Source organism: Colossoma macropomum, unplaced genomic scaffold, assembly GCF_904425465.1.
Source record: "Colossoma macropomum unplaced genomic scaffold, Colossoma_macropomum, whole genome shotgun sequence".
Classification (NCBI taxonomy): Eukaryota; Metazoa; Chordata; class Actinopteri; order Characiformes; family Serrasalmidae; genus Colossoma; species Colossoma macropomum.
Window position 1 is genome coordinate 31,846,124 of NW_023494810.1, and position 27,393 is coordinate 31,873,516.

General features: G+C 36.5%; 4 protein-coding genes across 8 annotated transcripts in view; 3 read left to right on the top strand and 1 right to left on the bottom strand.

Moving 5' to 3' along the window:
- The first annotated feature begins 1,594 nt into the window (after window positions 1-1,594).
- Window positions 1,595-12,424, top strand: LOC118799960. 5 transcript variants are annotated; one of them, XM_036560100.1, is made up of 14 exons: window positions 1,595-1,683; window positions 1,990-2,286; window positions 2,435-2,743; window positions 2,863-2,916; window positions 2,999-3,046; window positions 3,193-3,246; window positions 4,611-4,667; window positions 4,810-4,866; window positions 5,538-5,624; window positions 5,757-5,775; window positions 5,898-5,929; window positions 6,032-6,063; window positions 6,160-6,226; window positions 12,279-12,424. In XM_036560100.1, the coding sequence occupies exons 1-14, from the start codon at window positions 1,629-1,631 to the stop codon at window positions 12,353-12,355; spliced, it is 1,245 nt and encodes a 414-aa protein (XP_036415993.1). In that variant the 5' UTR covers window positions 1,595-1,628; the 3' UTR covers window positions 12,356-12,424. The 5 variants fall into 5 exon arrangements, with proteins under 5 accessions (XP_036415993.1, XP_036415992.1, XP_036415994.1 ...); XM_036560099.1 differs by lacking the exon at window positions 12,279-12,424 and adding an exon at window positions 8,007-8,238; XM_036560101.1 differs by lacking the exon at window positions 12,279-12,424 and adding an exon at window positions 8,007-8,238 and having other exon boundaries at window positions 4,614-4,667.
- Window positions 12,425-14,050: 1,626 nt separating this feature from the next.
- LOC118799962 lies at window positions 14,051-16,208 on the top strand. Its single transcript, XM_036560106.1, has 5 exons — window positions 14,051-14,158; window positions 14,460-14,750; window positions 15,053-15,352; window positions 15,656-15,955; window positions 16,106-16,208. The coding sequence occupies exons 1-5, from the start codon at window positions 14,104-14,106 to the stop codon at window positions 16,189-16,191; spliced, it is 1,032 nt and encodes a 343-aa protein (XP_036415999.1). The 5' UTR covers window positions 14,051-14,103; the 3' UTR covers window positions 16,192-16,208.
- An 80-nt stretch (window positions 16,209-16,288) lies between these two features.
- Window positions 16,289-22,329, top strand: LOC118799746. Its single transcript, XM_036559766.1, has 17 exons — window positions 16,289-16,415; window positions 16,523-16,573; window positions 16,656-16,703; window positions 16,854-16,907; window positions 17,744-17,797; window positions 17,940-17,996; window positions 18,090-18,146; window positions 18,488-18,520; window positions 18,749-18,823; window positions 18,985-19,018; window positions 19,132-19,163; window positions 19,268-19,299; window positions 19,408-19,474; window positions 20,482-20,513; window positions 20,745-20,808; window positions 21,306-21,346; window positions 21,697-22,329. The coding sequence occupies exons 1-17, from the start codon at window positions 16,391-16,393 to the stop codon at window positions 21,787-21,789; spliced, it is 849 nt and encodes a 282-aa protein (XP_036415659.1). The 5' UTR covers window positions 16,289-16,390; the 3' UTR covers window positions 21,790-22,329.
- Window positions 22,330-22,745: 416 nt separating this feature from the next.
- cacna2d3 (calcium channel, voltage dependent, alpha2/delta subunit 3) overlaps window positions 22,746-27,393 on the bottom strand; it is a 60,870-nt gene continuing 56,222 nt past the window's right edge. The window contains exons 33-38 of the mRNA XM_036560109.1: window positions 26,666-26,706; window positions 26,498-26,553; window positions 26,240-26,357; window positions 24,966-25,078; window positions 24,613-24,695; window positions 22,746-23,403 (exon numbers count right to left, since the gene is read on the bottom strand). Coding sequence (XP_036416002.1) covers window positions 23,311-23,403; window positions 24,613-24,695; window positions 24,966-25,078; window positions 26,240-26,357; window positions 26,498-26,553; window positions 26,666-26,706 — 504 coding nt within the window. The 3' untranslated portion in view covers window positions 22,746-23,310. The remainder of the gene's footprint in view (window positions 23,404-24,612; window positions 24,696-24,965; window positions 25,079-26,239; window positions 26,358-26,497; window positions 26,554-26,665; window positions 26,707-27,393) is intronic.

A 27,393-nucleotide genomic window follows, 5' to 3' on the forward strand; every position in this document is an offset into this window, starting at 1 on the left:
TATTTTAAAGCAGAACTCAGTCAGGCTGCAGTTTATTTAGAGCTGATATTTATTTTTAAAGCTGCACTTTTGATGTTCATGTTCTGTAAAATGACTTCACCGAACTTTAAATATACAGAGACAGAAAGTACCAACCAGCTTTCAGTGTCCACCACAGAAATTCTGATGAAACATGGTCTTTCCTCCCTGATTTGAAGACTGATTTTGAAGTCTTACAATTTGTTTTAACCCCTAAATGGTCAGGGCCCACCGACAGGCCCAAAGATTTAATACACACTTCTATAACCTAAGAATAGCTCAGCCAGTTTGCACTGAAGTCCCTGCAGTTACTGAACAATGAGCCTTAGTATTTAATAAACCTGAGATTTAAAGAGGTTAAAGAACTTATAATTCATAATTTTGAATTGAATATAGTAAAAAGAAGAAGAAAAACTTTCTAAATGAGTCAGAAATTAGTTCAGGAATAAATGTTTACATCCTATGTCTTTAAACTAATATTTTATTTCAAAAGGCATAAGACAAACTATTAACATTGGTTTAAAATTAGCCTCCGACTCATACCTGTCGACACAGTGCACAAATTGTTGAACTCTGTTCATTGGTCTTTGGAACATTTCTCTTCAAAATATGCTTTGTATTGTAATTAAAAGAAGAAGTAAAAAAAAAACAATACTTTATAAAACTACCATAAATAAATATGGATTGTTGTTCAATGTTGACAATATGGTTATTTCATCAGTGCAATACTAAACAATTAAAATATCACTTTTACCACTTGGAGACATTTTTTCCCAATAAAATGTGAAAGTACACACAAAACTATCTTCCAATTCTTATCCAGGTTCATAACAGCTTTGGTTCTTAAAATGTCTTAATTATGGACCTAATAGTGAAGGATTGACAGAACAATTTCTATGAATACTAATGACTGTAACATGTTCTTTTATAAAAATATTTGTTATAATTTTATAAATTAATTATGTAATTTTATTTAAATATTTTTTGGTGTTTAAAAAGTTTTCTCAATGAAAGGCTTGATTTCTTGATTTCTCAAGCTGATGAATAACAGTGCATTTCTTTATTAAAGGATGATTTATGTAAACACTGTACTTGTGTAACATGTTATAACAGTACTTTAACATGCAATGTCAGAGCTTTAATGTCCTCTGGTGGACAACATGAGTTCCTCCTCTTCTTGAGGAGAGAGTGGTGGAGGTGCAGATAGAACAGGAAGTGGAAGTGACTTTTTTTTGTCAATACAATAATATAATAAGAAAACAGTTTCTCTACTTACAGTCTGTCATTTTTTTTAATTATTTGTGTGTTGTACAGACAGTCTCACTGCTGAAATACACAAACCACTGCACTGCATTCAGAACAGTTTGGTGTCATTATTTCACTGTAACTGTATAAATGGTAAATGGTAGAATTCAGTAGAGCAGGTAATATTCACATATTACAGCTAGTGATTTACTTTAGTGATGTGTGAGATGTTCAGGACTGAAAGTGAGGAGCTGAAGGGGAAACTAATTTTCCGTTTTAAAACCAGAAGTGATCAGCGGTGGTTTTCCTGTCGCTCTGTGATCTGTGTGAGTCGAGTGTCTCTCTTCTCTCTTGGTGATGGTGAAATGGCTCTGATCATCCTCCTCTCCTTCTGTCTGATTCTGGAAGTTCATCCTCAACGTGAGTCTCATTCACCAGTTTGTGTATTTGATCCATTACTTTTTTTTAAATAAGTAAACAAATAACTGCAGCAAACTGAAAGCTTTAATGTAATGCAGACTATAAAAAGTGTCACTGCGATGGAAGAACTGTAACATCTTATAATATGATGGTGCTCCGTGACACAATCAGACATTTGCAGTAGATTTCTCTAATTTCTACTTTTTCTATATCTACAGCTGTGTTTTCTTTCAGACAGAAATGAGCTGACATTGTTATATCCAGTGTGTATCCAGTGTGAACTCGTTGATGGTCTGTATGTTGCAGATGTCTCTCAGCCCCAGCTGGTGGTCTCTTCTACAGAGAGAGGGTCAGTACAGCTGGACTGTAAGACTCCGTATGCTGGAGTGTCTCTGTGTCATTTCTATCCAGAGAGAGATTATAAAAATGTAAAACTCTCTCCATCCTGTCAGCTCTCACTCACTGACTCTGAACTGACCAGGTGGACAGGACACAGTTACAGGTCACCTGAACCAGTCCGTGTTATTTGTTACTACAATGTGAGTGAATCAGGACTTTCTAAACCTTCTCCTCACTCTCTACCAGCTACAGTCACAGTCCTGGGTAAGATACTGAGTTTTGTATAGTGTGTTAGTGTCTCCTTATATCAAATGATTTCGAATTGACTGTTCTAATGAATTATTTCACATGATTGCTCTAGCAGTTATTCACACACCAAGATTCTGTAATGGTGTTATTTATCACTTTGCAGATCAGAAACCAGGAATGAGTGTCCGTTATGACAGTCAGTATGAAGAGTTCACAGCTGTGTGTGAAATACCGCTGTCAGGGTCAGTAAGAGCTGATTTTAGATGTAATCTCTACACTGGACACCTGCTGTACCTAAAGGGAGAATCTAGAAGAGGGAACTCTGTGAAGTGGAGTTGTGTTTTTACAGCATCTAAAACTGACCTGTTGAATCGTCTGCAGTCAGTAAAGAGCAGAGAACTGAGCTGTGATTATTCACTAAACTCTGACCCGTCCGCCCGCTCTCCAATGAGTGATACATATGATATATTGAGTAAGTACATCAGCTCATATGTGCATTATTTCTACACTTGTAGTGTGTTTATTTTATTCTGCATTAATGTTATGATTAAATGTATTTCCTGTTTTTAAGTTTTTAAGTGTTTCGTTTAGATTTAATTCCTGTACCAACACAGCCGTCCATAACAGAAGAGAAATCTACTGCAGGTTAGATCTTCCTTCAGCTTCCACAGTTTACTTGGAATAAGAAGGACCACCCTTTATAATGTATTGTGTATTATATGTGCAGTTTCTTTAGTTTCCTCCACACTCATCACCACAAAAGGCCCAACAACTAGTGAGTAACAAGTTTTCTTGCATAATTTTCCACTTACAAATACTCTGCTAACATTTCTAGGAAATGCTTTAATGATTCCTTTCACAAACATATCTGTTTAAGATGTTTCTGTGTTGTATTCTAAACAGCTGTGTCACTCTTAACAGGGTTACCTGTAGTTCCCAGTTCATCTATTGTGACCAAAATGTCCACTATAGCCAGTGAGTTATTGATTCAGTCCTTACTAAACTCAAAATAAACTGCAAGATAAATAGTTTACAAGCATCCATTCTTATTCAGCATAAATTAAATAGTCAAAGTTAAGAAATAAAGTTCTTACATGTCTCTGAGCTTCTCAAATCAGAGCCAGTAATGTCTTATTTATACTGTACATTTTGTCCCAAACACTGTTAATCATCACTGTCAGAATTCAATAATTCCCCCTAAAATGAGTCACCTGTCTAAGTGAGTTAATTTCACATTTAAAAACTCTTTAACTCAGTGGAACCACTGGTGGTTCCAAAGCGCACTTCGTCGTATTCTTTACTTCATAACTTTCATATTTCATAAGCTACATTCTAAAGGTGGGGGTCGTATGAGAGCTGTAACTGTCTTCTTTCCAGTCAAATAGATGGGTGATGTCATTTTAAACCCTTATAATAAAAGAAGCTAAACTCACATTTTTTTTTCTACTGAAAGTCGACCCGTTTTTCCACAAATCTGGGCTATAAACTATAAACAGATGGCGTCTCTTCAGTGATCTGCTCTGTAAAAATTATTTTAATAAAAAAAATACAAAGAGTCTCAGACTTTTGGCTTTCAGCAATAAATTGTAAGCATATAGCAATATGTTTCTGATCATAAAACACATTTTTTGTTAATTTAAGGGGAGCTTTTACAAAAAACAAACAAACAAACAAACAAACAAACAAAACTTTACTATTATTTTATACAGTTACTGAATAATTTACCTTATGATCTGGTCGTGTAAATTCAGATGGAAAAATACTAAATATACCCTGGAGAATAAGAGGTTAAAAACAAAGATATGACCTCACTAGTGGCTGTTGCATTATGAACAGACTATTGTGTGCCTACATTAAACTACACTATTAAAGGGTTCTTGAGCAAAGAAAATGGTTCTATATAGAACCATGAACACTTAAAGAACCCTTTGCATAATTAAATTGTTCTTCAGATTGATGGGGAATGAGCTGTAGACGATTCTATATAGAACCTTATTGAAAAAGGGTTTGTGACGGCATCAAGCCTGTAACAACAGAAGAACCCTTTTTGGTGCCATATAGAACCCTTTCCATAAAGGTTCTGTATAGAACCATATAAAACACATTCTCTATCAGTGTGATGAAATATTTCACGATGCAAAGAATCCTTTAATCATGCAAAGGGTTCTTTCAGTGTTCGCAGTTCTATATAGAACCATTTTTACTAAAGAACCCCTGAAGAACCACCTTTTTTAAGTATGTAGACATATACAGAGTTTTTTAGAAGTCTTTATGAGAAGATCCTCTTATATCTTACATCCCATTACCTCTTGAATGTTTATGCACTTTTAAATTCTCAGCAGCTTCATCTGCACCTCTCCCAGTCTCTACTACGACAGCAATGCCTTCATCCACTGGTGAGTCCCAGTTGTGCTTATAGATTAATGTTATTGTAAAATGTGAATCTAAAAAAATAGATACTATAGAGGTCCGGTACATATAAACTTGTTCATGCCGATATACTTGTTTGACAAGCTATGACCTAAACACATTTTACAGCTGGAACAACTCAAACTACCTGGAACTATGATGATTACATTTCATCAGATGTGAAGAGTGAGTCACTAAATCCAGATTCTAATCTTTACAACCACATTTAATACGTTTTTGATTTATTCAGAATTTTACTGATTTCTGCATCTTTCTCAGCTTCCACAGTCAGGAGAGTAACATAATATGCAGATATTAATATATTTTTTTTTTTTTACTTTAAACAATTACAAATGAAATTTGAAAAAACTGGAAATATCTGCATATTTTTAGTGAATGAATTAATGAGTAACTGTTATAACTTCTCTCCTCTAGAGACCCAAGTTCACCATCCAGAAAGTGAATCAAACAGTTCTGTCACCTTTTAACTAATTTAACACAATTTATCTTCATTTAATATTTTAAATCTGAAATAAATATTTGTATTTGTCCTCATAAATTCTCTCGAGCCCCATTACTGGTCTGTGTAGCTGCTCCAGGTGATGTTGTGATGGTATTTTCTGTTTTTCAAATCTACAGTTTTCCACTTATCCCAGATGTCGTCGATCAGCCAAGACATGTTTGGCGTCCTAATTTAGCTTCTTTAGTTCAGATCAGGAGCTACGAGGCTGGTGATGCTAATAAACTCTAGAAGTCTCACCTGCAGAATCTGATTCTTCCACATGTGCAGACTTCATGCAGGTGTATGGAGGCTGAATCATGTCTGTGATGTCTGTTGTTTTTATAATATAATTCAGGTTCACTGCTCATCATTGTACTGTCAGTCACTGGTACCAGCGTCTTATTGGCTGGAGTGATGATCGTCTTTCCCTGCAGGTTTATCAGTAAGTCCATCAGCTCAGATTCACTCGTACAGTGAAGACAAAATTTCTAACAGCTGTAAAACGTACTGTGTGCAGTGAACTGTGTGGTGTTGTGGTGATTATTAAGCTGAAAGCTCAATTCTTCCATTGCAGAGAAGCAGAGGACTGACAGGTGAGACGCTGACCAATGAACTGTGCATATAAGTATAAAATCCATATTTTTGTCATTCTAGGTTCATAATAATGTCACTAGACGATGCATAAAGTTTTGATATATGCATTTATTCTTAATAGACTTAAAGTCAACTCAGCCAGAGGAGATCAGGGTATGTTTCATGACTGGAATATGAATCTATAATTACTGACAGAAACACTAAAACTAGATCATTTCTAAGGAGCCACATTCAGCTGAAATGACTGTTTTGCAGGAGACATGATGGCCATGCTGAGTGCGGCGGAAGTGAGTGATATTTCTGTTATAATGTTGATCAAGTTGAATAAATGAATCTTTCAGATTTGCTTCATAAACATTATAAGAGTATTTTCTGCCATTTAGTTCGGTCCAGGAGCTGCTGGAACCTACTCAATGTTTACCTCAGTGACCGCACCTTACCAGCCATCAGGTAATTAACACAGTACAACAGGTCACTTACACAATGGCCTCAATTTTCAGTCGAGGGTTTCACCTCAGAATTATCCTTTTATTGTAAAGTAAACTCTTTTTGGGGTTTGACGAGGAAGAGTTCCTACTTTTAGTGCTGGACTTTCTTTGAGTCCCTGTAAAACTCAGTGGTTCCACTGTTGAGGTCATTTCAGATGAATTGTGATCATCCTGACCTGCCCTCACTCACTTCCTCACTAATAAAACAGTAGCTAGTAATTTATGCATTTTTATCACAACTATTTCAGGCACTTCATGAGTGATTTGATTATGATATCCTTATTGTAAATGCAGGGCTGGGCAGTAAAGGAATACATGTACCAGTGTTACATAATCGGGATACAAAAAAGACTGTATTCTGCTACAGTTACAGTAAAAAGACAGTAATTAGATCACAGGTACATTATAAAAAGAGTGGTTTGCTGGTTTAATGATAAGTATTTCACATGTAGATTAAAGGAGTGTTTAATTTGGGAGAAGGGTGAAGAATCTCTCTCCCCAGCAGCAGTTTACAGACTTTTATTCAGCCTATCTATATGATGTTTAGTAGGCATTTTATTTTTATTGGCCGATCTGAGATCTGCAGCATTAGAAAGAAAGGTTGATCTGAATCAGGTGTTTATTCTGGATTTCCACACTGCCAGATTCTACAGCAGCAGACTGATCTGATCTGACCAGACAGTAAACTCTTTATTCTCGTTTGTTGCTCCTTAAAACTCTACAGTTTGACTGGATATGAATCAAACCTGCCAGGTTTTAACTAACCGTCTAAACCGTGAGTGAGTGCAGTCACCGAGCGGCAAAGTTGGTTTTGTTTTCACGTGTGTGGTTTATTTCTTCAATAGTTTTCGAACGATGCGTGAAAATGTTGAAATATGTAAATGATCTTTATGTGTCACTAAGACAATCCGGGTCCTCTTAATTTTTGAGTGAAATTAATGGCTTTTTAAGCTCATATAACACGTTCTGAGAGCTGATTAGGGACCGTCTACAAACCACCGTCATCATCAAGTTTGAGAATCACGCTCCGACATGAAACCTGATGATCCAGTACAGCATTTTAGCAGATAGAACACACATGATGGCCAGTCAGAGTGTTTAGATGTGCCTCTATTTATGGTTATTGTTGATGAGGGGTCTCAAATGAAGATTTGTACCAGATTGACATTTTCACTTTGGTCCCAGGACAGCAGTTTAATAATGAATTATATCTAATGTACTGGATCACTTTACATTAATTACCTGCTCCATTGTGTTTCAGTCTCAGAACTTTTAGTCTCAGTGTACCGATTAAAAAAATCCTGTTAAAATAATTCGATTTCTGATCTTCAGGATTTGAGTGCACATGTTTAAACTGAATAAATTATACTGTTTTACAAATTTGCCATCTTTATGTTTTAAATATTTCCATTTATTGCTCCACTTAGATTTGGTCGTTCTGCTAAATGTGAGACCAGTTACGGTCAACAACAGACAAATAATCCAAAAGTAACAGGAAATAATCAGATTGCATCACTTTAATATATTAATCCTTTGGATTAGGTTTCAGTTGCATTTTTAATAGGTAATCTATAATAATCTGTAATAGAAGTAAAAACTGGTGTGACTTTGCAGGTTTACAGGTTTGCTCTCATTACATTTATGTATCAACAAGACATTTTACTCTACACTCAGCTCCTTCACTTCACTACACGAGTAACACTGTAGGGTGAATGATTAAACTTCAGACTCGTCCATTACAGGTGCTGATAAGACAGTTTACACAGTGGTGATCTACAGCCTGTCCACCCAAAAACAGAAACCCTTCAGCTTCTTCTGAAAGATGGATGACACACAGAAAACTGGTCCTTTATAGGGGAACTCCACCACTTTTCCAAAATCGCATATTTAAGTGGTTAAGATGTAAACAGAGGCATTCAGAGTGGTTTGGTGTGAAACGCTGTTCTAGAGAGTCAGAATTGTTCACAGTGGTGGTGATAGGAACCAGACGTCTGAAGAGTTTGATGTTCACTGGTGGTTTTGGATAGTAAGTAAAATGGCTATATTTGTGTTGTAGTCATGGCGACCCCTGGTTCCTATCACCACCACTGTAAAGGAATCCCTACAATCAACCATTTCAGACCAAATCACCATTTGTCCATTTGTCAAGAAATTTTAATAAAATGTTAAAAAAATCTTTTGTTCCAGCAACGATATGTACATTTTACATTATGTACATTATTTTTTTTAAAGACTGTCGATGGGACAGTTTAAACAGCAGATCTACACCATACTGGATAAATCTACCCATAATCCTCTGGGTTAAGGTTGATTTATGATCCGTAATTCCTATAAATTTACTGTTGTGAGATCCTACATGAAACTAAATGTATTTGACAGTGTTGTATTATGAATCAGTGCCTTGCATTGAGTTAATATTACAATTGCATGATGTATTATAGAAACATTAACAGTCATCTACATTAATAATATATTTAAAATAATGATAAACTATTTCAAAGTATTGGTGTCATCAATTCTCTGTATTTGTACTGTGTGAGAGTGAAATGAAAGTGTTTCTGCTGGAAAGTGTGAGAATGTGCAGTTGGTGTGATGTGGTTAAGAGGGAGCTGTGTGGACTGAAACTGCTCTGCTAAGGTGGTTCATTGTGTATTGGTTTAAAAAAAGCCCACCGACACCAGTGAGGCTCCTGAGAGCAGCAGCGCGCTAAATATGTTTATTCTCCGGCTGCTGCATTTATTTTAAAGCTACATTTGATGTTTATGTTCTTTTGCACAGCTTTTAAACTGGAGATGAAATTGAGAAGAATCTTCAAAATTTAGCTTTCACAAAATTAGCATTTTTTCTGAACCTCATATAATCAACAAATTGGACATTAAAGCAGCTTTGAAATGTTCAAAAAGCTGTCTGCTTTTTACAGCCTTACAATCCAGCTAAAATCTCCAAATGATACTAATCTTCTGCTACTTACAGCAGAACCCTGTACAGAGGAGAACGGGGCAAGTGGTATATATACACACACACACACACATAATTGTTACGTTCCTTCCTAAGGGTATAAGGCCAAAAAATGGTAGTAATGGTAGTGTGTGTGTGTGTGTGTGTGTGTATGTGTATATATATATATATATATATATATATATATATATATATATATATATTATATATATATATATATATATATATATATATATATATATATATATTAGTTCCACTTGCCCCGTTCTCCTCTATACATACATAGATGTGCGTAATGAAAGCTGTCTCCTCTAAGACGCTGCAGGTAGAGCTTTCTAATTCTGTATTTATGCAGTGTGTCTCTTAGATAACAGCGTGTCGTATCTATGATTACGAAACAACTTATTGTATTTAACAAACTGTCTTGTTTTGATGTATTTTGAAATTCTTCTGTAATATTTGAAACAAACAAACCATAAAATATATTGTTTGTATGGTTACATGGCATAAGGAACTAATTGTGCCATTATAAATAAATGCCATTATTGTTTACCTGAATACTAATTGTACATTATACTAATGATTTAGTCATTCTAAATAATTAAATCCATATACCATTCCTGTTATAATCTCTCTCCTCTCACACAGCTGTAACAGTTAAGTCAGAATTCAGCAGATTCTTACTGGCTGTTAACAGCAGTTAATGCACAGACTGCAGTATCAGTATATTAAAGAACAGATTTTTTTCTATTATGATTGATATCAGTTTTGTTTTATGCAAACCCTTTCATACAATTAATTTTTTAAGCATACATTTTAGACTTTTACCGCATTAAGACAGTTAAGACATCAGACGGCATTTTAAGATTTTAAGATCAAGTTTTCTGGGGAGACAAATGTCTAACCAGTTTATGGCCAGTGATGCACAAACGTTTGTGTACAGATGTGTCTGTGTGAGATTTGATCACCACTTTTCAAATATGAAGTGTTCTGGATATTAGTTTTATTATATCTTTATTCTTAATGTTCTACACTTTTCTCAGTCATTATCAAATCGTAAGTGTAAGTGGTTTAATATTATTGAAAACAGTGATTCCACACTTTTGAATGTAGATGTTCACTCTGAAGCAAATCTGTGTGCAGTGCCTTGGAAAAATACATGTTTGAGAACCATTTGAACCATTTCTGTGTCGTACAGACAGTATCACTCAAACTGATGAGCTACACAAACCACTGCTCTGTATTTACAACAGTATGTCGTCATATTATTTCACTGTAAACTGTGTAAATGGGAAATGATGCTGTGTTTCTGTAGAGCAGATAATATTCATTAAAGCTTTAGCGATGTGGGAGATGATCAGTGTTCTGAACCCGTGTGAAGAGCTGACCAGACACGTGAATTTTGCCTTCAAAAAAGGAGGAGTGGTCACTCTGTGATCTGTGTGAGTCGAGCGTCTCTCTTCTCTCTTTTCTCTTGGTGATGGTGAAATGGCTCTGTTCATCCTCCTCTCCTTCTGTCTGATTCTGGAAGTTCATCCTCAACGTGAGTCTCATTCACCAGTTTTCTCTCTGTGCTGCCTTTGTTGAGTGATAAACTGTAATAACTGCAGACTTTAATGTAACGTTCACTTTAAAAAGTGTCACTGGTGTGGATGAACTGTAACATCTGACAATGCGATGGTGATCAGTAACACAATCAGACGCTTGTGGCGAATTTTTCTGACTCCAGATGTTTGTGGAGCTGCTTATGTATTCGGACAGATGATTAGATTACAAAAGGAAGTAATAAAGAACTGTATTCTGAAATGAGTTGATACTAAATCAATGTGTGTATCCAGCGTGAACTCTTTGATGGTCTGTGTGTTGCAGATGTTTTTCCGCCCAGGCTGGTGGTGTCTTATACAGAGAGAGGGTCAGTACAGCTGGACTGTAAGACTCCGTATGCTGGAGTGTCTCAGTGTTATTTCTATCCAGAGAGAAATCAAGAAAAAACAAAATTCTCCCCATCCTGTCAGCTCTCACTCACTGACTCTGAACTGATCAGGTGGACAGGAGGCAGTTACAGGTCACCAAAACCAGTCTGTGTTATTTGTTACTACACTGAGAGTCTATCAGGAGCTTTTAAACCTTCTCCTCACTCTCTACCAGCTACAGTCACAGTCCTGGGTGAGATACTGGATCAATATCTACTAGAAATAATCTCTAACTGACAGTCTTGATCAGGTCAAGAGGATGAATGCAAACATAACATGATGGCCGTGCTGAGTGTGGAGGAAGTGAGTGACATTTCTGTTATAAGATTGATCAAAATGAATCAATGAATCTTTCAGATTTGCTTCATAAACATTATAAGAGTATTTTCTGCTATTTAGTTTGGTCCAGGAGCTGCTGGGACCTACTCAGTGTTTACCTCAGTGACCGCACCTTACCAGCCATCAGGTAATTAACACAGAACAACAGTTCACTTACATAATGGCCTTAATTTTCAGTCGAGGGTTTCACCTCAGAATTATCCTTTTATTGTACAGTAGACTCTTTTTGGGGTTTGACGAGGAAGAGTTCCTACTTTTAGTGCTGGACTTTCTTTGAGTCCCTGTAAAACTCAGTGGTTCCACTGTTGAGGTCATTTCAGATGAATTGTGATCATCCTGACCTGCCCTCACTCACTTCTTCACTAATTGTGAATCTACACATTCATAACTGATAAATCATATGACACCTGCATCCGTAAACATGAAGGACACAGAAACAAGATGAGGATACAAAAGTTCAGAGTTCACTAAGAATAAGACACAAATCCAGTCCTAGTCCAGTTCCAGCAGGGCCGGGAATCAATCCTGACATTTGGGAAATCGAGAGCTGATCTGAAAAACTCTGGACTCGATTCCACAGTGATGTTCATGTTTGCCCAAACCTGCAAAATCAACATTACACTCATGAAGATATGATGACAGTAGTAGATGATCCACTCACAACCTCAAAGACACTCCTTCACCAAGTTTAGACTGAGTTCTCTTTGAATGTGAATGATTAAACTTCAAACTCGTCCATTACAGGTGCTGATAGGACAGTTTACACAGTGGTGATCTACAGCCTGTCCACCCAAAAACAGAAACGCTTCAGCTTCTTCTGAAAGATGAATGACACACAGAAAACTGGTCTTTTACAGGGGAACTCCACCAAGTTTCCAAAATCGCATATTTAAGTGGTTCAGATGTAAACAGAGTCGTTCAGAGTGGTTTGGTGTGAAACGCTGTTCTAGAGAGTCAGAATTGTTCACAGTGGTGGTGATAGGAACCAGACGTCTGAAGAGTTTGATGTTCACTGGTGGTTTCGTATTATAAATAAAATGTCTATATTTGTGTTGTAGCCATGGCGACCCCTGGTTCCTATCACCACCACTGCAAAGAAATATGAGTTTATACAATCAACTATTTCACACCAAACCACTCTGCATCTCTCTGTTTGCATCCCAACCACTGAAAATCTTATATTTTATATTTTATATTTTATTTTTGTCTGTTTTGCCATTTTTGCATAATGTGAAAAATATTGTGTATAAATTTTAAATGTAAAAACGAAACAGTCCATGCAGTTACACTAACTTCTGTTAAAAGATAAGAAGACTTGAAGTTTTGGTCAGACAGTGATGTTAGGTTTAGGTTTATTTTTAGGTTTTAGGTTTATTTTTCAAATATGTTGAATTCAGCAAATGAACAGACATCATGGACTAAAATTTGCTAAAAAATATGACATTTAAGTTTGTTACATGTGGAGGATTTGCTACTTATTTTCACTTTAGCAGAAAATGTAATTGAGCAGATGTGCCCAAATGTTTGCATATGACTGTGTACACAATTTTACATCACTGTAAATTTAATAAATATTTGGTCAAAGTCACTGAGTTTGTCTGACTGTCTGGTAACTAGTTGAGAGGTTTATAAAGTGAAACTGCTAAAGTTGAGTTTGTTGGTGGTATTTTGGAAGCTCAGTTTTACCACAGGGTATTTTAAAGCAGAACTCGGTCAGGCTGCAGCTTATTTAAAGCTGATATTTATTTTTAAAGCTGCAATTGTGATGTTCATGCTCTGTGAAATTACCTTACTGAACTATAAATATGCAAAGACAGAATGTACCAACCAATTACTATGGATACTAATAATTGTAACATTTTCCTTTATACAAATATTTATTTTATAAATTAATTATATAATTTTATGTTTATATTTTTTGTGTTTAAATAGTTTCACCTCACTGAAACGCTTGATTTCTCTCATATTTTTAGAGCAACATTAAGCTGATGAACAACAGTGCATTTCTGTATTACAGGACGCTGTACTTGTATGTATATGTTATAACGGTATTTTAATGTAAAAGGTCAGAGCTTTGATGTCCTCTGGTGGACAACATGAGTTCCTCCTCTTCATGAAGGGAGAGTGGTAGAGGTGCAGATAAAACAGGAAGCAGATGTGACACTGAATTAAATATCTCTCTATTTGTGGGGGGGGCTATAATATCTTAAACAGTTTTTCTACTTACACTGTCATTTTTTAAACTGATTGTGTGTTGTACTGATAGTCTCACTGCTGAACAACACAAACCACTACATTGCATTCAGAACAGTCTGGTTTCATTGTTTCACCGTAATCTGTATAAATGGTAAATGATGCTGTGTTTCTGTAGAGCAGGTAATATTCACATATTAAAGCCAGTGATTCACTTTAGTGATGTGTGAGATGTTCAGAGCTGTAAATGAGGAGCTGAAGGGGAAACTAACTTTCTGTTGTAAACCCAGAAGTGATCAGTGGTGGTTTTCCTGTCGCTCTGTGAACTGTCTGAGTCGAGCGTCTCTCTTCTCTCTTCTCTCTTGGTGATGGTGAAATGGCTCTGATCATCCTCCTCTCCTTCTGTCTGATTCTGGAAGTTCATCCCCAGTGTGAGTCTCACTGACCAGTTTGTGGATTTGATCCATTAAATTGTTTTTAGAGTAAAAAATAACTGTGGCAAACTGAAAGCTTTGATGTAATGCACACTATAAAAGTCACTGCGATAGAAGAACTGTAAATACTTACAATATGATGGTGCTCAGTGACACACAATCAGATACTTGCGGTAAATGTTCCTAATTTCTCATTTTCTATGTCTACAGCTGCATTTTCTTTCAGACAAATATTAGTTGATATTGTTATATCCAGTGTGTAACCAGTGTGAACTGTTTGATGGTCTGTATGTTGCAGATGTTTCTCAGCCTCAGCTGGTGGTCTCTTCTACAGAGAGAGGGTCAGTACAGCTGGACTGTAAGACTCCGTATGCTGGAGTGTCTCAGTGTCATTTCTATCCAGAGAAGGATTATAAAAATCTAAAACACTCTCTATCCTGTCAGCTCTCACTCACTGACTCTGAACTGACCAGCTGGACAGGACGCAGTTACAGTCCACCTGAACCAGTCAGTGTTATTTGTTACTACAGTGTGAGTGAATCAGGACTTACTAAACCTTCTCCTCACTCTCTACCAGCTACAGTCCTGGGTAAGTTGCTGGATCAATAATCTACTAGAAATAATCTTATTGACAATCATGATCAGGTCAAGAGGAGGAATGTAAACATAATAATATCATTATTTGTGGATCTTCTGTTCTAAGAGGCTTTTACATCACAGTTTATGGTTAAATGTTCTGTGCTTATGAAACCAAAATCAGTCTGAATTTTAAGTCAAATATTAATTCTGAATAAGTGTGCAGTGCTAGTATCTGATATCAGATTTAGTGTTTTCTCCAGTGATTTTTCCAGTGTGTATTTCTGATGGTGGATCTGTCTGTTTCTGCTGCAGAGGCTCCTCAGCTCTCAGTGTCTCCTTCAGTTCTCACAGAGAGAGGTTCAGTACAGCTGGACTGTAAGACTCTGTATGCTGGAGTGTCTCAGTGTTATTTCTATCCAGAGAGAGACGAGACAAATATAAAACACTCACCATCCTGTCAGCTCTCACTCACTGATTCTGAACTGACCAGGTGGACAGGACGCAGCTACAGTTCACCTGAACCAGTCAGTGTTATTTGTTACTACACTGTGAGTGAATCAGGACTCACTAAACCTTCTCCTCACTCTCTACCAGCTACAGTCACAGTCCTGGGTAAGTTGCTGGATCAATAATCTACTAGAAATAATCTTATTGACAATCATGATCAGGTCAAGAGGAGGAATGTAAACATAATAATATCATTATTTGTGGATCTTCTGTTCTAAGAGGCTTTTACATCACAGTTTATGGTTAAATGTTCTGTGCTTATGAAACCAAAATCAGTCTGAATTTTAAGTCAAATATTAATTCTGAATAAGTGTGCAGAGCTAGTATCTGATATCAGATTTAGTGTTTTCTCCAGTGATTTTTTCCAGTGTGTATTTCTGATGGTGGATCTGTCTGTTTCTGCTGCAGAGGCTCCTCAGCTCTCAGTGTCTCCTTCAGTTCTCACACAGAGAGGGTCAATACAGCTGGACTGTAAGACTCCGTATGCTGGAGTGTCTCAGTGTTATTTCTATCCAGAGAGAGACAAGACAAATATAAAACACTCACCATCCTGTCAGCTCTCACTCACTGACTCTGAACTGACCAGGTGGACAGGACACAGTAACAGGTCACCTGAACCAGTCAGTGTTATTTGTTTCTACACTGTGAGTAAATCAGGAGTTTCTAAACCTTCTCCTCACTCTCTACCAGCTACAGTCACAGTCCTGGGTAAGATACTGAGTTTTGTATTGTGTGTAGTGTCTCCTTATATCAAATTATTTCTAATTGACTGTTCTAAAAAGTATGTTTACATAATTGGTCTATCAGTTATTCAGTCAACACCAAGATTGTGTAATGGTGTTCTTTATTTCTCTGCAGATAAGAAACCAGCAGTGAGTGTCATTATGACAGTCAGTATGAAGAGTTCACAGCTGTGTGTGAAATGCCGCTGTCAGGGTCAGTAAGAGCTGATTTTAGATGTAATCTCTACACTGGACACCTGCTGTACCTAAAAGGAGAATCTAGAAGAGGGAAACTCTGGGAAGTGGAGCTGCTGTTTTTACAGCATCTAAAACTGACCTGTTGAATCGTCTGCAGTCAGTAAAGAGCAGAGAACTGAGCTGTGATTATTCACTAAACTCTGACCCGTCCGCCCGCTCTCCAATGAGTGACACATATGATATATCCCGTAAGTACATCAGCTTATATGTGCATTATTCATACACTTGTAGTGTGTTTATTTTATTCTGCATTAATGTAATGATCAAATGTATTTTCTGTTTGTGTTTCTTTTAGATTTAATTCCTGTACCAACACAGCCGTCCATAACAGAGAAATCTACTGCAGGTTAGATCTTCCTTCAGCTACCACAGTTTACTTAGAATAACAAGAACTACCCTTTGTAATGTATTGTGTATTATATCTGCAGTTTCTTCAGTTTCCTCCACACTCGTCACCACAAAAGGCCCAACAACTAGTGAGTAACAAGCTTTCTTGTTTAATAATTCCACTTACAAATACTCTAATGTTAACGTTTCTACAAAATCCTTTATTGATTTCTTTTACAAATCTATCTGTTTAAGATGTTTCTGTGTTGTATTCTAAACAGCTGTGTCATTTTCCACAGGGTCACCTGTAGTTCCCAGTTCGTCTATTGTGACCAAAATGCCCGCTATAGCCAGTGAGTTATTGATTCAGTCCTTACTAGACTCAATATAAACTGCAAGATAAATAGTTTACAAGCATCTAGTCTTATTCAGCATAAATTAAACAGTCCAAGTTATGAAATAAAGTCTTTGAGCTTCTCAAAATATTACTGTGGATCAGAGCCAGTAATCACTTATTTATACTGTACATTTTGCCCCAAACACTTCTACTCATCACTGTCAAAATTCAATAAATGTGAGTTAATGTCACATTTAAAAACAAAGATATGACCTAATTAGTGGCTGTTGCATTATGAACAGACTATGGCATGCATACATTAAACTACACTATTAAAGGGTTCTTTAGTAAAGAAAATGGTTCTGTATAGAACCATGAACACTCAAAAAAAAACTTTACACGATTAAAGGGTTCTTCAGATTGATAGAGAATGTGCTTAAGAGGGTTCTATATAGAACTTTATTGAAAAAGGGTTCTATATAGCACCAAAGGGTTCTATATAGCACTGTTCTTCTACTGTCAAGATGTCAAGCCTGTAACAATAGAAGAACCCTTTTTGGTGCTATGTAAACCCTTTTCAAAAAGATTTTATATAGAACCATATAAAACACATTCTCCATGAATCTGAAAAAATATTTCACGATGCAAAGAACCCTTTAATCATGCGAAGGATTCTTTCAGTGTTCACAGTTCTATATAGAACTATTTTTTTTTACTAAAGAACCCCTGAAGAACCATCCTTTTTAAGTGTGTAGACATATACAGCACTTTTTTAGAAGTCTTTATGAGAAGATCCTCTTATATCTTACATCCCATTACCTCTTGAATGTTTATGCACTTTTAAATTCTCAGCAGCTTCATCTGCACCTCTCCCAGTCTCTAAGACAGCAATGCCTTCATCCACTGGTGAGTCCCGGCTGTACTTATAGATTAATTTTATTGTAAAATGTTAATCTAAATAAATAGATATTATAGAGGTCCGTTACGTATAAACTTGCTCATGTCGATATACTTGTTCGATAAGCTATGAGCTAAACACATTTTACAGCTGGAACAACTCAAACTACCTATCGCCATGATGATTACAGATCATCACAACCACAGAGTGAGTCACTAAATCCCCTCTCTAATCTTTAGAACCACTTTTAGGAAGTTTTTGACTCATTTGGAATTTTATTCATTTCTGCCTATTTCTCAGGTTCCACAGTTAAGGGAGTTACAGTGAATGCCACCTCAGAAAAACATCCTACAGCAGGTAAATAACTGAATAACTACTAAATTCAGTGCCATGCAGAGACATTCATACTGCCATGATTTTACTTGTGAAAAACTGGAGGAAATAACAGGAAAGTCAGAAGTGAGTGATCTCGTCATCTGTTCATGTCATGCTTAATCACAAATTTGAAATAAATACAGTCATATGTGTTAGTTTCAACACTAAATTTGGTCAAATGACTTGTTTTGTTGATTTTCTAAGTGAAAACAAAATTAATACATCCTCTACAGAGACACACTTTCTGTAAATGACTGTGCTCAGTTGAAATGTAGCTGCTTAGCTCAACGTTTGTTTGGGTTTCTTTCTGATTTTTATTTCAGGTTCAACAGTGCCTGATAAGCCTTTTACTTTCAGTAAGTACATTTTGGAGCTTTAACACATTAATGTTTTCTAAAGCTATCACAGTGGTGATGTAGGAGAGTTTCTATAATGATTTGGGTTTTAGTTTTATATCACTGTCTCTTTTAGTCCATTACAACTAATATTACTGATTCAAAGCTGCTGACAAAACTATCTGCAGATTTGTGTAATAATGATGGAAATGTTTGCACTGAAACATTCATTTTCATATTATCATTCAGGAACACCGCTTGTCGTAGTGCTGTCAGTAATCAGTGCCAGTGCTGTACTGGTTGGAGTGGTCATCTTTCTCTGCAGTAAGTCCGTCAGAGATTCACTGGTGCAAACAGTGAAGAAAAACCATTTGACTCAATTTGCTTTGTCTAGTTTCACAACTGGACTGTGTAGAATTAACTGTGTGGTATGATGGTAAATATGAATCTGATCACTGAAAATGCTGTACTTTCTTCCACTGCAGAAAAGCAGAGGGCTGCCAGGTTAGAAACTCTCAGGTGATGTATACAGTAATTAGCTACAATCATTTAACTTGTATAATATCTCTGCTTATGTTTTTGTAAGTTCACAGAAATGCAGAAAGCTTTGATATATGTATATATTTTAATAGACGTAAAGTCAGTTCAGCCAGTGGAGATCAGGGTAAGTTTGGCCTTTGAAAGCTTTCTTCAAAATGTCTACTGTTACTAATATAAATACTAAAACTAAGAACACTTCCACAGTCAGCTAAAATGATTGTTTTGCAGGAGACATGATGGCCATGCTCAGTGTGGAGGAAGTGAGTAGCATTTCTGTCATTAGATTGTTCTGTGTCTGACACAAGTCAAATCAATGAATCTTTCAGATCAGCTTCACTAAGCTTACAAATGTATTCTCTGTTACTCAGTGCCGTCCAGGAGCTGCCGGAACCTACTCACTGATTACCACAGTGGCCGCACCCTCCCAGCCATCAGGTAATTTATGTAGTACAACAGATCATTTACATCATGGAATCAATTTTCAGTGTAGAGTTTGATATGAAATTCAAAATTTTCCCTCTAATTATGGAAAAACACTGTTTTCAAGCATTACAAGGGTTGAAAATAAAACAGGTGTTTCATTCAGGTGTTCAGATGAACTGTGAACATACACTCACTTTCTGAGTGTGTGTGTCCTGTGTTGGTAAATTGCACCCATAACTGAAAAGAGTTGTGTTTAACATGTTGGTGAAGCACAGCAGGTAGATGTTAAGTAGGTTGCCATTTGTATTGTTGCAGACAGGACAGCACGTCTTTTCTCAGAGGATACATAATCCCACTGACTACGACAACAGAAAGATTGAAATACTGACCCTATTAAATAAATAAACCTGATTCTGTTAGTTTTTAAGTTGATGTTATTGCACTAAACTCATCCTTAAGACTCAGCTTCTTTATAGAAAGGGAAGATACACAAACACAAAGCTGCTGTATTTCTAAATGCTTCCAGAGAAACTGCATTTATAAATGTATATTAAACCACGTAGCTACCTACCCAGCTCTCTGATTAAATACAGTAATGTAAAACAAAGAAAACAACAAAAACTGTTAAAAAATGGGATCCAAACTCATTGTAATTGTAGCTCTAATGCATTTCAGAGGCAGGAACTTAATTAGAGCACAAAGGAGCATCTACAGTGGGTAAATGTTACCAGGTTAAAGGGAAATGCTATTTTTCAGCTAACAGAAATTTTGACGTACTGATTTGTTTACAGACCTCTTTGATCAGACTACAGAAAGAAGTGAACAAATATATTTCAAAATATTCTATTTATTGACACAGTAGCTTTAATCTTCTTGTGGAAATTCTGCATAAGATTTTCAATTCCACTAAATAAAGATTATCTTCTATCTGTGTGATGTCTTTGAGAACCTCATCACTGAACAATTTCCTTTGGCTGGATTCTTGTTGGTTAAATTTAGCTTATTGGCTTTTTTTGCAGGAAGTACGATACCCATTCAAAATTGGGATGATGTAAGTACGGACTTATGAACAGAATTTTGTGAGAAATATTCTGAAAAACTATTTAACTGGATTGAGAGAGACTACAAGTTAGGATACTTCTCTACTGATCTCTTCAAGCAACAATTATTTTTAAAAAAATTAACCCCTTTTATTTTTTTATATTTAGCATTACATAAAAATTTTATCTTTAGTGCTGTGTTTCTAGTCCTGAACGTTTTACAAAGGCTTTTTTTTGTCCAGTATGATCCACAAGCTGAGACCTACTCCGAGATCACCTCAATAGCAGCTCCGCTTGAGCCCCCAGGTAAAACCATCTGCAGCAGATGTGTTAAAACCTTCCAGAAACACTGGAGTTTATATATTTTGCGCTTACAAACCAGACAAAATAACAAGAACAGAAATTTCCTAAGACTCTTTACAGAAGGCTGTAGTTTTTGGAGCAGCACTTTCAGATCCTCACAGCTGTACTTTTGAGTAATGTAACTACTGCAGAGATAAGAGGAAGTGAGCGGATTAGAATTAAGCCATCATTCTCTTTCTCAGCACACAGACTTACTGTCGCCGTCATATCAAAACCTTGTAACTCAATTTTTTGTTTGCCTTTTGAAAACATCAGTTTCATGACTCAGGATGAATCTTGTTTTGATATTAACTAGTAAAAGAAAGGAAAATGTTTTTCTTCTCCTGTACAGTCACCATTTGACATATAAGAGGTTTGTTATAACAGTGATGACCTGTCAGCAGTTCTGCTCTACTTAATGCATAAAAATGTCTGCTTTAACTAAATGATCTGAATTTCAGGTCCCAGTAAAAAGGGAAAAGAAAACTCTAAGAAGGCTGAGGTTAGTAAACTTGCTATCAGCTACTGTGTTAACTGTCAGACGTCAAGGCTTCCACTAAACACTCAACCACAGACTGATTTCCTTGTGGTTGGAGCCAAAAGGCAAACATAGTTTCACATTTCTGTCTCAGCTGCAGCTGCACTGCTCATTCAGTGCCTCAGGAAGACAAAGCAAGTTTTAATTTGTGATCTCTTTCTTCTGGTCTAGTTAGAACAGGATTCACTGTTTCTACACAGGACAACTCCTATATTAAAGAGTGAGACTCACTAGTAACTTAGTGTGTCCAGAAGACTGTGCTTTTCTTTCACTGCTGACCCCTGACCTCCTTCTGTTTTCTTTCATACTTTCAGAGTGATGTGTATCACACATACTGCACCATCCCTGACCTCCCTGTGGCCTCCAAACAGAAAGATTCAGTCTACAGCCTGATACAGACGCCCTGATACTTTTACTCACTGTCTTATATATTTCACAGTATTATAACTCCAGAATTAACATTATCTATAACTTGTTACTTGTTATTATAATTAATTATATATAATAATTATATATTATTTTGCACTTGTATAAAATGTGTTGGCATGTCTTAGCCAGAACTTCTTTAGATATGCTGTTAGTGATACTAGAAAAGAACAAAACAACCAACAAAACAGTCGAAATAAGTAAAATAAAGTGCACTACAGTTTACATTCTATCTGCATTGTTTTACTCAAACTTCCTAAACATGTTTGACAAGCATTAAATTCATTTTTACTAGTTATTTCAAGGAGATTTTGGAGGTACCTGGACCACTTCAACAGTAAGTCAGAGAGAGAGAGAACTTGAGTTCAGAAGGTGCACATTCAGCTTTCAGTCAGACCACAGCCTTGAACATGCACATTTACCCAGTTCCACCCAATAGCAACCACTTTCACACGTCTATGGTAAACTTACTGACACGTATCTTGTGATGCTTGGTGAAGTGTTTTTTCTAATACAGTCTGTCGGGTTTCTGCTATACCTCTTTCAATTCTCCATATTCTGTTTCTGTTTCTGTCAGATCCTGCACTCGAGTACCCGCTTTTTATGTACCAGTTGAATGTATGTCATGACTTTTGCCAATCAAAAACACACATCCTTTTCATCAGTTATGTTTAAGTCAGGTTACAGACTTTCCACAGAGGTTGATTTTTTACACTACATACACACACAATCTGTATCAACAACACTTTTAGACTGTTTATGAAGGACACCATTTTACCTTTCTTTCCACCCCAAATTAGAAATACTTACCCTAGAAAAACAACATGGCACCTTTGATGGAAAAATTAGCTTTTATTTACAACAAATGGCTTTCATTCTGAGGTAAAGGACTAAGCATTTTTTCATTTTTCATTATTTTAAGCAGGCAAACTTATAAAGCTTCTGAAATAAAGATGCTCTGCTCTCTCTACAACCTATGAAATGATTAGTGACAGAATTCAGAAATCTGTGAAATATTCTTTTCCCTCTTTTCATGCATCTTATTTGTTTTAATTGAATTCTATCTTATAACAAAACGAGAGGCAGACAAATGAGAATTAAATTAAGGAACTTAATTCCTTTTCTCTGTTGCTCCTGTTTAAATGTGAAGAATGACGCTGATGGGTTTTGAATGAGTGAAGGTCTCCTTGCAAAAAGCAGTGACTTAATGAGCACACTGGCTTTGCATACCCAACTCCACTCTTCCACATGGTGTGGGTTTCTTGGCTTAGTTTGAGAACAATATCACCGTGTTTGAACAGTTTCATGACATTCATTAAGGTCATCAAGGTCATCCACCATCTAAAGTGTCAGCAGGTTTGTTCTGAGGTCATAATGATGATTTTGATTCTATCAGTGAGCTGCATTTGACTGAGTTTATCCCCCCATTTGGCTTTAGCTATTAGCTAGGAAGCTTTCTCCAAAGGGTGTTCCTGGTGGAAAGTCAAGGGTCAGATCAGAGGTCACCTGGAGATGAAAAAGGTCAAGAGGGGGAACACAGCGGCCACCAGCGTCGGAGACAGAGTCGCAGCAGATCCACACTCCATAGCATTCTCCTATAGACAACATATATGCACATACACATTAGAAGACCCTCCAGCCTGACTTCACAACCAAACACTCTCAGCAGTGTTTCCCACAGGTCTCATATAAACCTGGGGAGGTTATTTGAATATCTGGATATCTACACTCACCATAGCATTTGTTTATTTATTAGGGAAATTCAAATACAACATAGAATAGATTAATGTTAAAAATCCATGTTAATCGTTTTTGACTACAGGGAAAAAGTGAGGCTTTGCATCAGTGACACTGTGTGCCATTCATAAAATTGCAAAATAGTTCCTATTTGAAATTTGCTAAAATAGGACGAAATAAATTCAAAACGACGTCAGTAAACTTGGTGAGTGTACAGTTCCTAGTAGAAACATGTTTTGAGGGTGAAGGTGAAGGACTATTTTGTGTAGAGGTAAGCTAACCTGTCTGTGTTAGATAACAAAACAGATTGCAGCTTTTTGTTATCTATGTTGCCCATTAAAAAGTTAGTGTTGTATGTATGTATGTATGTAAATATGTATGTATGTAAGCGATTTTATTTTGGTTTTGGCTTATGCCATCAGGGCCTCAGGGACCACAGCTGAAGTTTGCACACTGGCACATTGACCTTTATGTTGATTAATGTGCATTTTCCCTAATTAAAACGTCTGATGATTCTGTAACAAAATACTATAAATTCTAACTATAACCTTAACTACTTACAGGCTTTGGAAAGAGCATAATAACAAAATAAATGCATGTAAACTCTGAGGACCCACCTAAAGGACCTTGTAAGTCATTTTGTCAAGTTACCGTACTTGTGAGAACATGCACACAGAAAGATATACAAACATTGAGGTCTTGTTCTTGGGTCTAGGCTTGCTTGAATTTCTATTATGTTGTAAAGTCATACTGGCATCTTATGTGTGTTTGTCTCTACTTCGTACATGTGCTCTGCTGTGCATCTTTACTAACGTGCAGCCTGTGTTCTGTTATGAATGTTCATTTGTATTTTTATTGCAAGCTATTTTAGGGTGTTTTAAATCATATGTCCAGAGACAAGAATTTAACGTTAGCTTCTGAGCGCTAACTCTGGCTCATTTGTAGTTCTCTTTGAGGCTGTTTATTGTTATGGGCACTGATAAATAAATCACTAAAATAAAAATAAAACTATTTAAGGCAGAATGTGTAAACCCACAAATGTACAGAAGAACACATGCACACCGTACCTCAGGATGGAAAGGGTGACAAGAGTCTGGACGTTTGCGGTCCTTTTGAAACTTTAGCCTTTCACACTTAAGAGATTCATTATGTGTTTAGGGGTTAAAGCTAATATGTACACAAAGGTGACAAAATGATGTTCTTACAAAAGGCACAAGACACAGGAAATGTGAAAGGAGACATACTGAGAATACTTGCCCAGACCAAACACATGTAGTACCAAAAAAGTAGAAGTGTGTGTGTCTTTTGTGGGCATCAAAATCAGTGAAAATCCTGTTGAAACTACATTTTACATTTTAACACACAAAGAAGATCAAAATATACAATCTGATGAAGTCTTTAAATTCCTTTTGAAGGATATAGATGATCTCAATCGGTTCCATAGTGACTGGAGGGGCAGAACTGCAGTCACATTTGTTCTCCACAACCACCATGAAGAGGTTACTGCTGGGTATCTGCTGAATGACAAATGTTCTGCAAGAGAGAGCAACAGAGAGAGAGAGAGAGAGAGAGAGAGAGAGGAGACAGAGAGAGAGTTGAGGAAGAGAAGGTGAATATTCAGGAGACAATCTGTCGCGAAAGAATTTATCACAGTTGATCACTTCTTTTAGTGTTGGAAGAATATTCTTTGTTTCCATACATGGATGCAACATCACACTGTTAAACCATCCAAACAAAAACAAAGACAAGCGTTGAACCATTCACACTAATATGTACTTAAGCATCAAAAGTAGGTATGCTAGGTTAAAATTTTCTTAGACCGGAGGGTAAATTTACAGGCAGCCACTTTGATTAGCTGCAAGTTGTTTTTCTGCCCATAAAAACAGCAAATAAATACACTTACATGTATAATTCCTGGTGTTTATCCACACTGTAACTACATTCTTTATTATATTCAATACTGTTTTAAGTATTATTTCACTGAAATCACAAAGTGTTGAATAAATAATTAAAGGTAGAAGACATTTTTAAGTTCTTAGTAAGTTTTAAGTATGAGCACTTAACAATAGTGACAGTTTCGATTCAGCATGGCTGAAGTCCTCAGGCTGAATGAATTCAGGCTTCATGCGAGCAGCAGCACACTTTTACACACAGGCCACAGCGTTTGAACTGGAGCATAAAAAAGCCTGTTAACCACAGACCTTCTATGAGCTGCTTAGTCTCATTACCCACAATTCTCTCCTCTTGTTCCACTTATCATCAGGGGAAGATATTTATAGCCACCCAGAAGCACATCCAATGCTTTGTTTTGTGTAACTATGCATCTATGCAGCACACAAGCGCTGATTACATATTGTACTAGGGTTATTGTACTACACACAGAGTATGGACAGTATGTATGTGGCTCCAACTGCCTTCAGTTCCTCACTCAAAACTACAGAACATATAAATTGTTTAGCAACTACTATAAAACCAATCTGTAGGAGTTACTGAATAATAAGTCTTGAAATTAACAGCTAAATAATAAGTTGTCAGTTCAAGGGGTAAACTAACCTCGTTTACCCCTTTTCTCAGAAAGAATACCAGCTAAAAGACTTCAATAGTTGTTTTGTTGGAATTTACTATACAATATGTGCTAATCTTAGGTTACACACAAGCAAAGATTAACAAATACACACACAAACACAAAAGCACCTCATGCAGCCTTCACAATCAATGCTGCCAGTTGTCTCCTTGATCGTGCGCTCAGAGACGAAGGCTGGGTATTCTGTGTCACACGGAACCATCATGGTCCTCCGTTGAGCTCTCTCAGCTGAAACACACACATTCAAAGAAATACTCACTAATACTTTTGCTCTGAGGACAAAGAGGGCAAATCTACAAAGTTATTTGTATTTACAGAGTTTGTTTTTAAGCACATATATATATAAACGTATGACATAACATAGTCACCTTTAGCAGCAGAGTCCACATTCCACCAGCTGTACAAGTTAAACTCCAACAGGAATCTGTGATGAACAAAATACCTCTTCAGACCTGATCCAGCATGACATTTCAGTAAAGTTTAAAGAAGAGAAGATGGCTAAATGTGCTTCAATTGAGCAAAAAAGTTTCCCTTACATGATGAGTTCACCCAGAAGCCATTTCACAGTGGCTAAGGGCTGAAAGAAAGAGAAAAAGGACAGAAATAAATTAACAAAAACCACTATCAGAGGTCTGAAGGCTATAACATTAAACATTGAAATTAATTATTTAGGCAAAATAAAAATGATCTAATTACTGCTTGGTAACATAAAAGATGTTCTTCTATTCAAAAAAGGAACAACATATAAATGTAATGACATAAGTTCTACACATCAAGGTATCAATTCAGTAACCTACATTTTGTTCAGCAGTAAGTGACGGTTGCAAATCACATTTCAGAGCTGTAGTGGGATTTCAAAATGGTAGGCAAGCGCATAGGGCCTTCAGGAGCCAAACGCCCCAAAAATGCAAATTAGTTACGTGTTACTGTTAAATAAACTACGTCAAAACATATGACTACAGATGTGGGCCGATACTGTGGTCATTTACTTGTACTGTAAAAATTCACCAATAACAACATTCCGATACCCACTGATACCAAGTGATGTAAGACGAGTGTACTCTGCTGCACTTACGAACAAACACAGTGAAGGCGGCTCTGCTCACATAGTAAAGTGTTTCTGACTCCATGACAGACACAAAGCTAGTGGCCGCTTTAAACATTCTGCCTTGATATATTCCAGCCAGACATAAACTGTGTGATTTTACCCCATTTTAAACACACAATCACAGCCGCTTGCCCAGTACAGGTGAAGACGCGTAGG

Excerpts from the sequence above, each read along its gene's own strand:
- LOC118799960 (XM_036560100.1), top strand. The coding sequence starts at position 1,629 with ATGGCTCTGATCATCCTCCTCTCCTTCTGTCTGATTCTGGAAGTTCAT. Across the intron at positions 1,684-1,989 it reads TCTGGAAGTTCATCCTCAAC|ATGTCTCTCAGCCCCAGCTG; the intron begins GTGAGTCTCATT and ends TGTATGTTGCAG. Across the intron at positions 4,668-4,809 it reads AGCAATGCCTTCATCCACTG|CTGGAACAACTCAAACTACC; the intron begins GTGAGTCCCAGT and ends CACATTTTACAG.
- LOC118799962 (XM_036560106.1), top strand. The coding sequence starts at position 14,104 with ATGGCTCTGATCATCCTCCTCTCCTTCTGTCTGATTCTGGAAGTTCAT. Across the intron at positions 14,159-14,459 it reads TCTGGAAGTTCATCCCCAGT|ATGTTTCTCAGCCTCAGCTG; the intron begins GTGAGTCTCACT and ends TGTATGTTGCAG. Across the intron at positions 15,956-16,105 it reads AGCTACAGTCACAGTCCTGG|ATAAGAAACCAGCAGTGAGT; the intron begins GTAAGATACTGA and ends ATTTCTCTGCAG.
- LOC118799746 (XM_036559766.1), top strand. The coding sequence starts at position 16,391 with ATGAGTGACACATATGATATATCCC. Across the intron at positions 16,574-16,655 it reads AACAGAGAAATCTACTGCAG|TTTCTTCAGTTTCCTCCACA; the intron begins GTTAGATCTTCC and ends TTATATCTGCAG. Across the intron at positions 21,347-21,696 it reads AAAACTCTAAGAAGGCTGAG|AGTGATGTGTATCACACATA; the intron begins GTTAGTAAACTT and ends TCATACTTTCAG.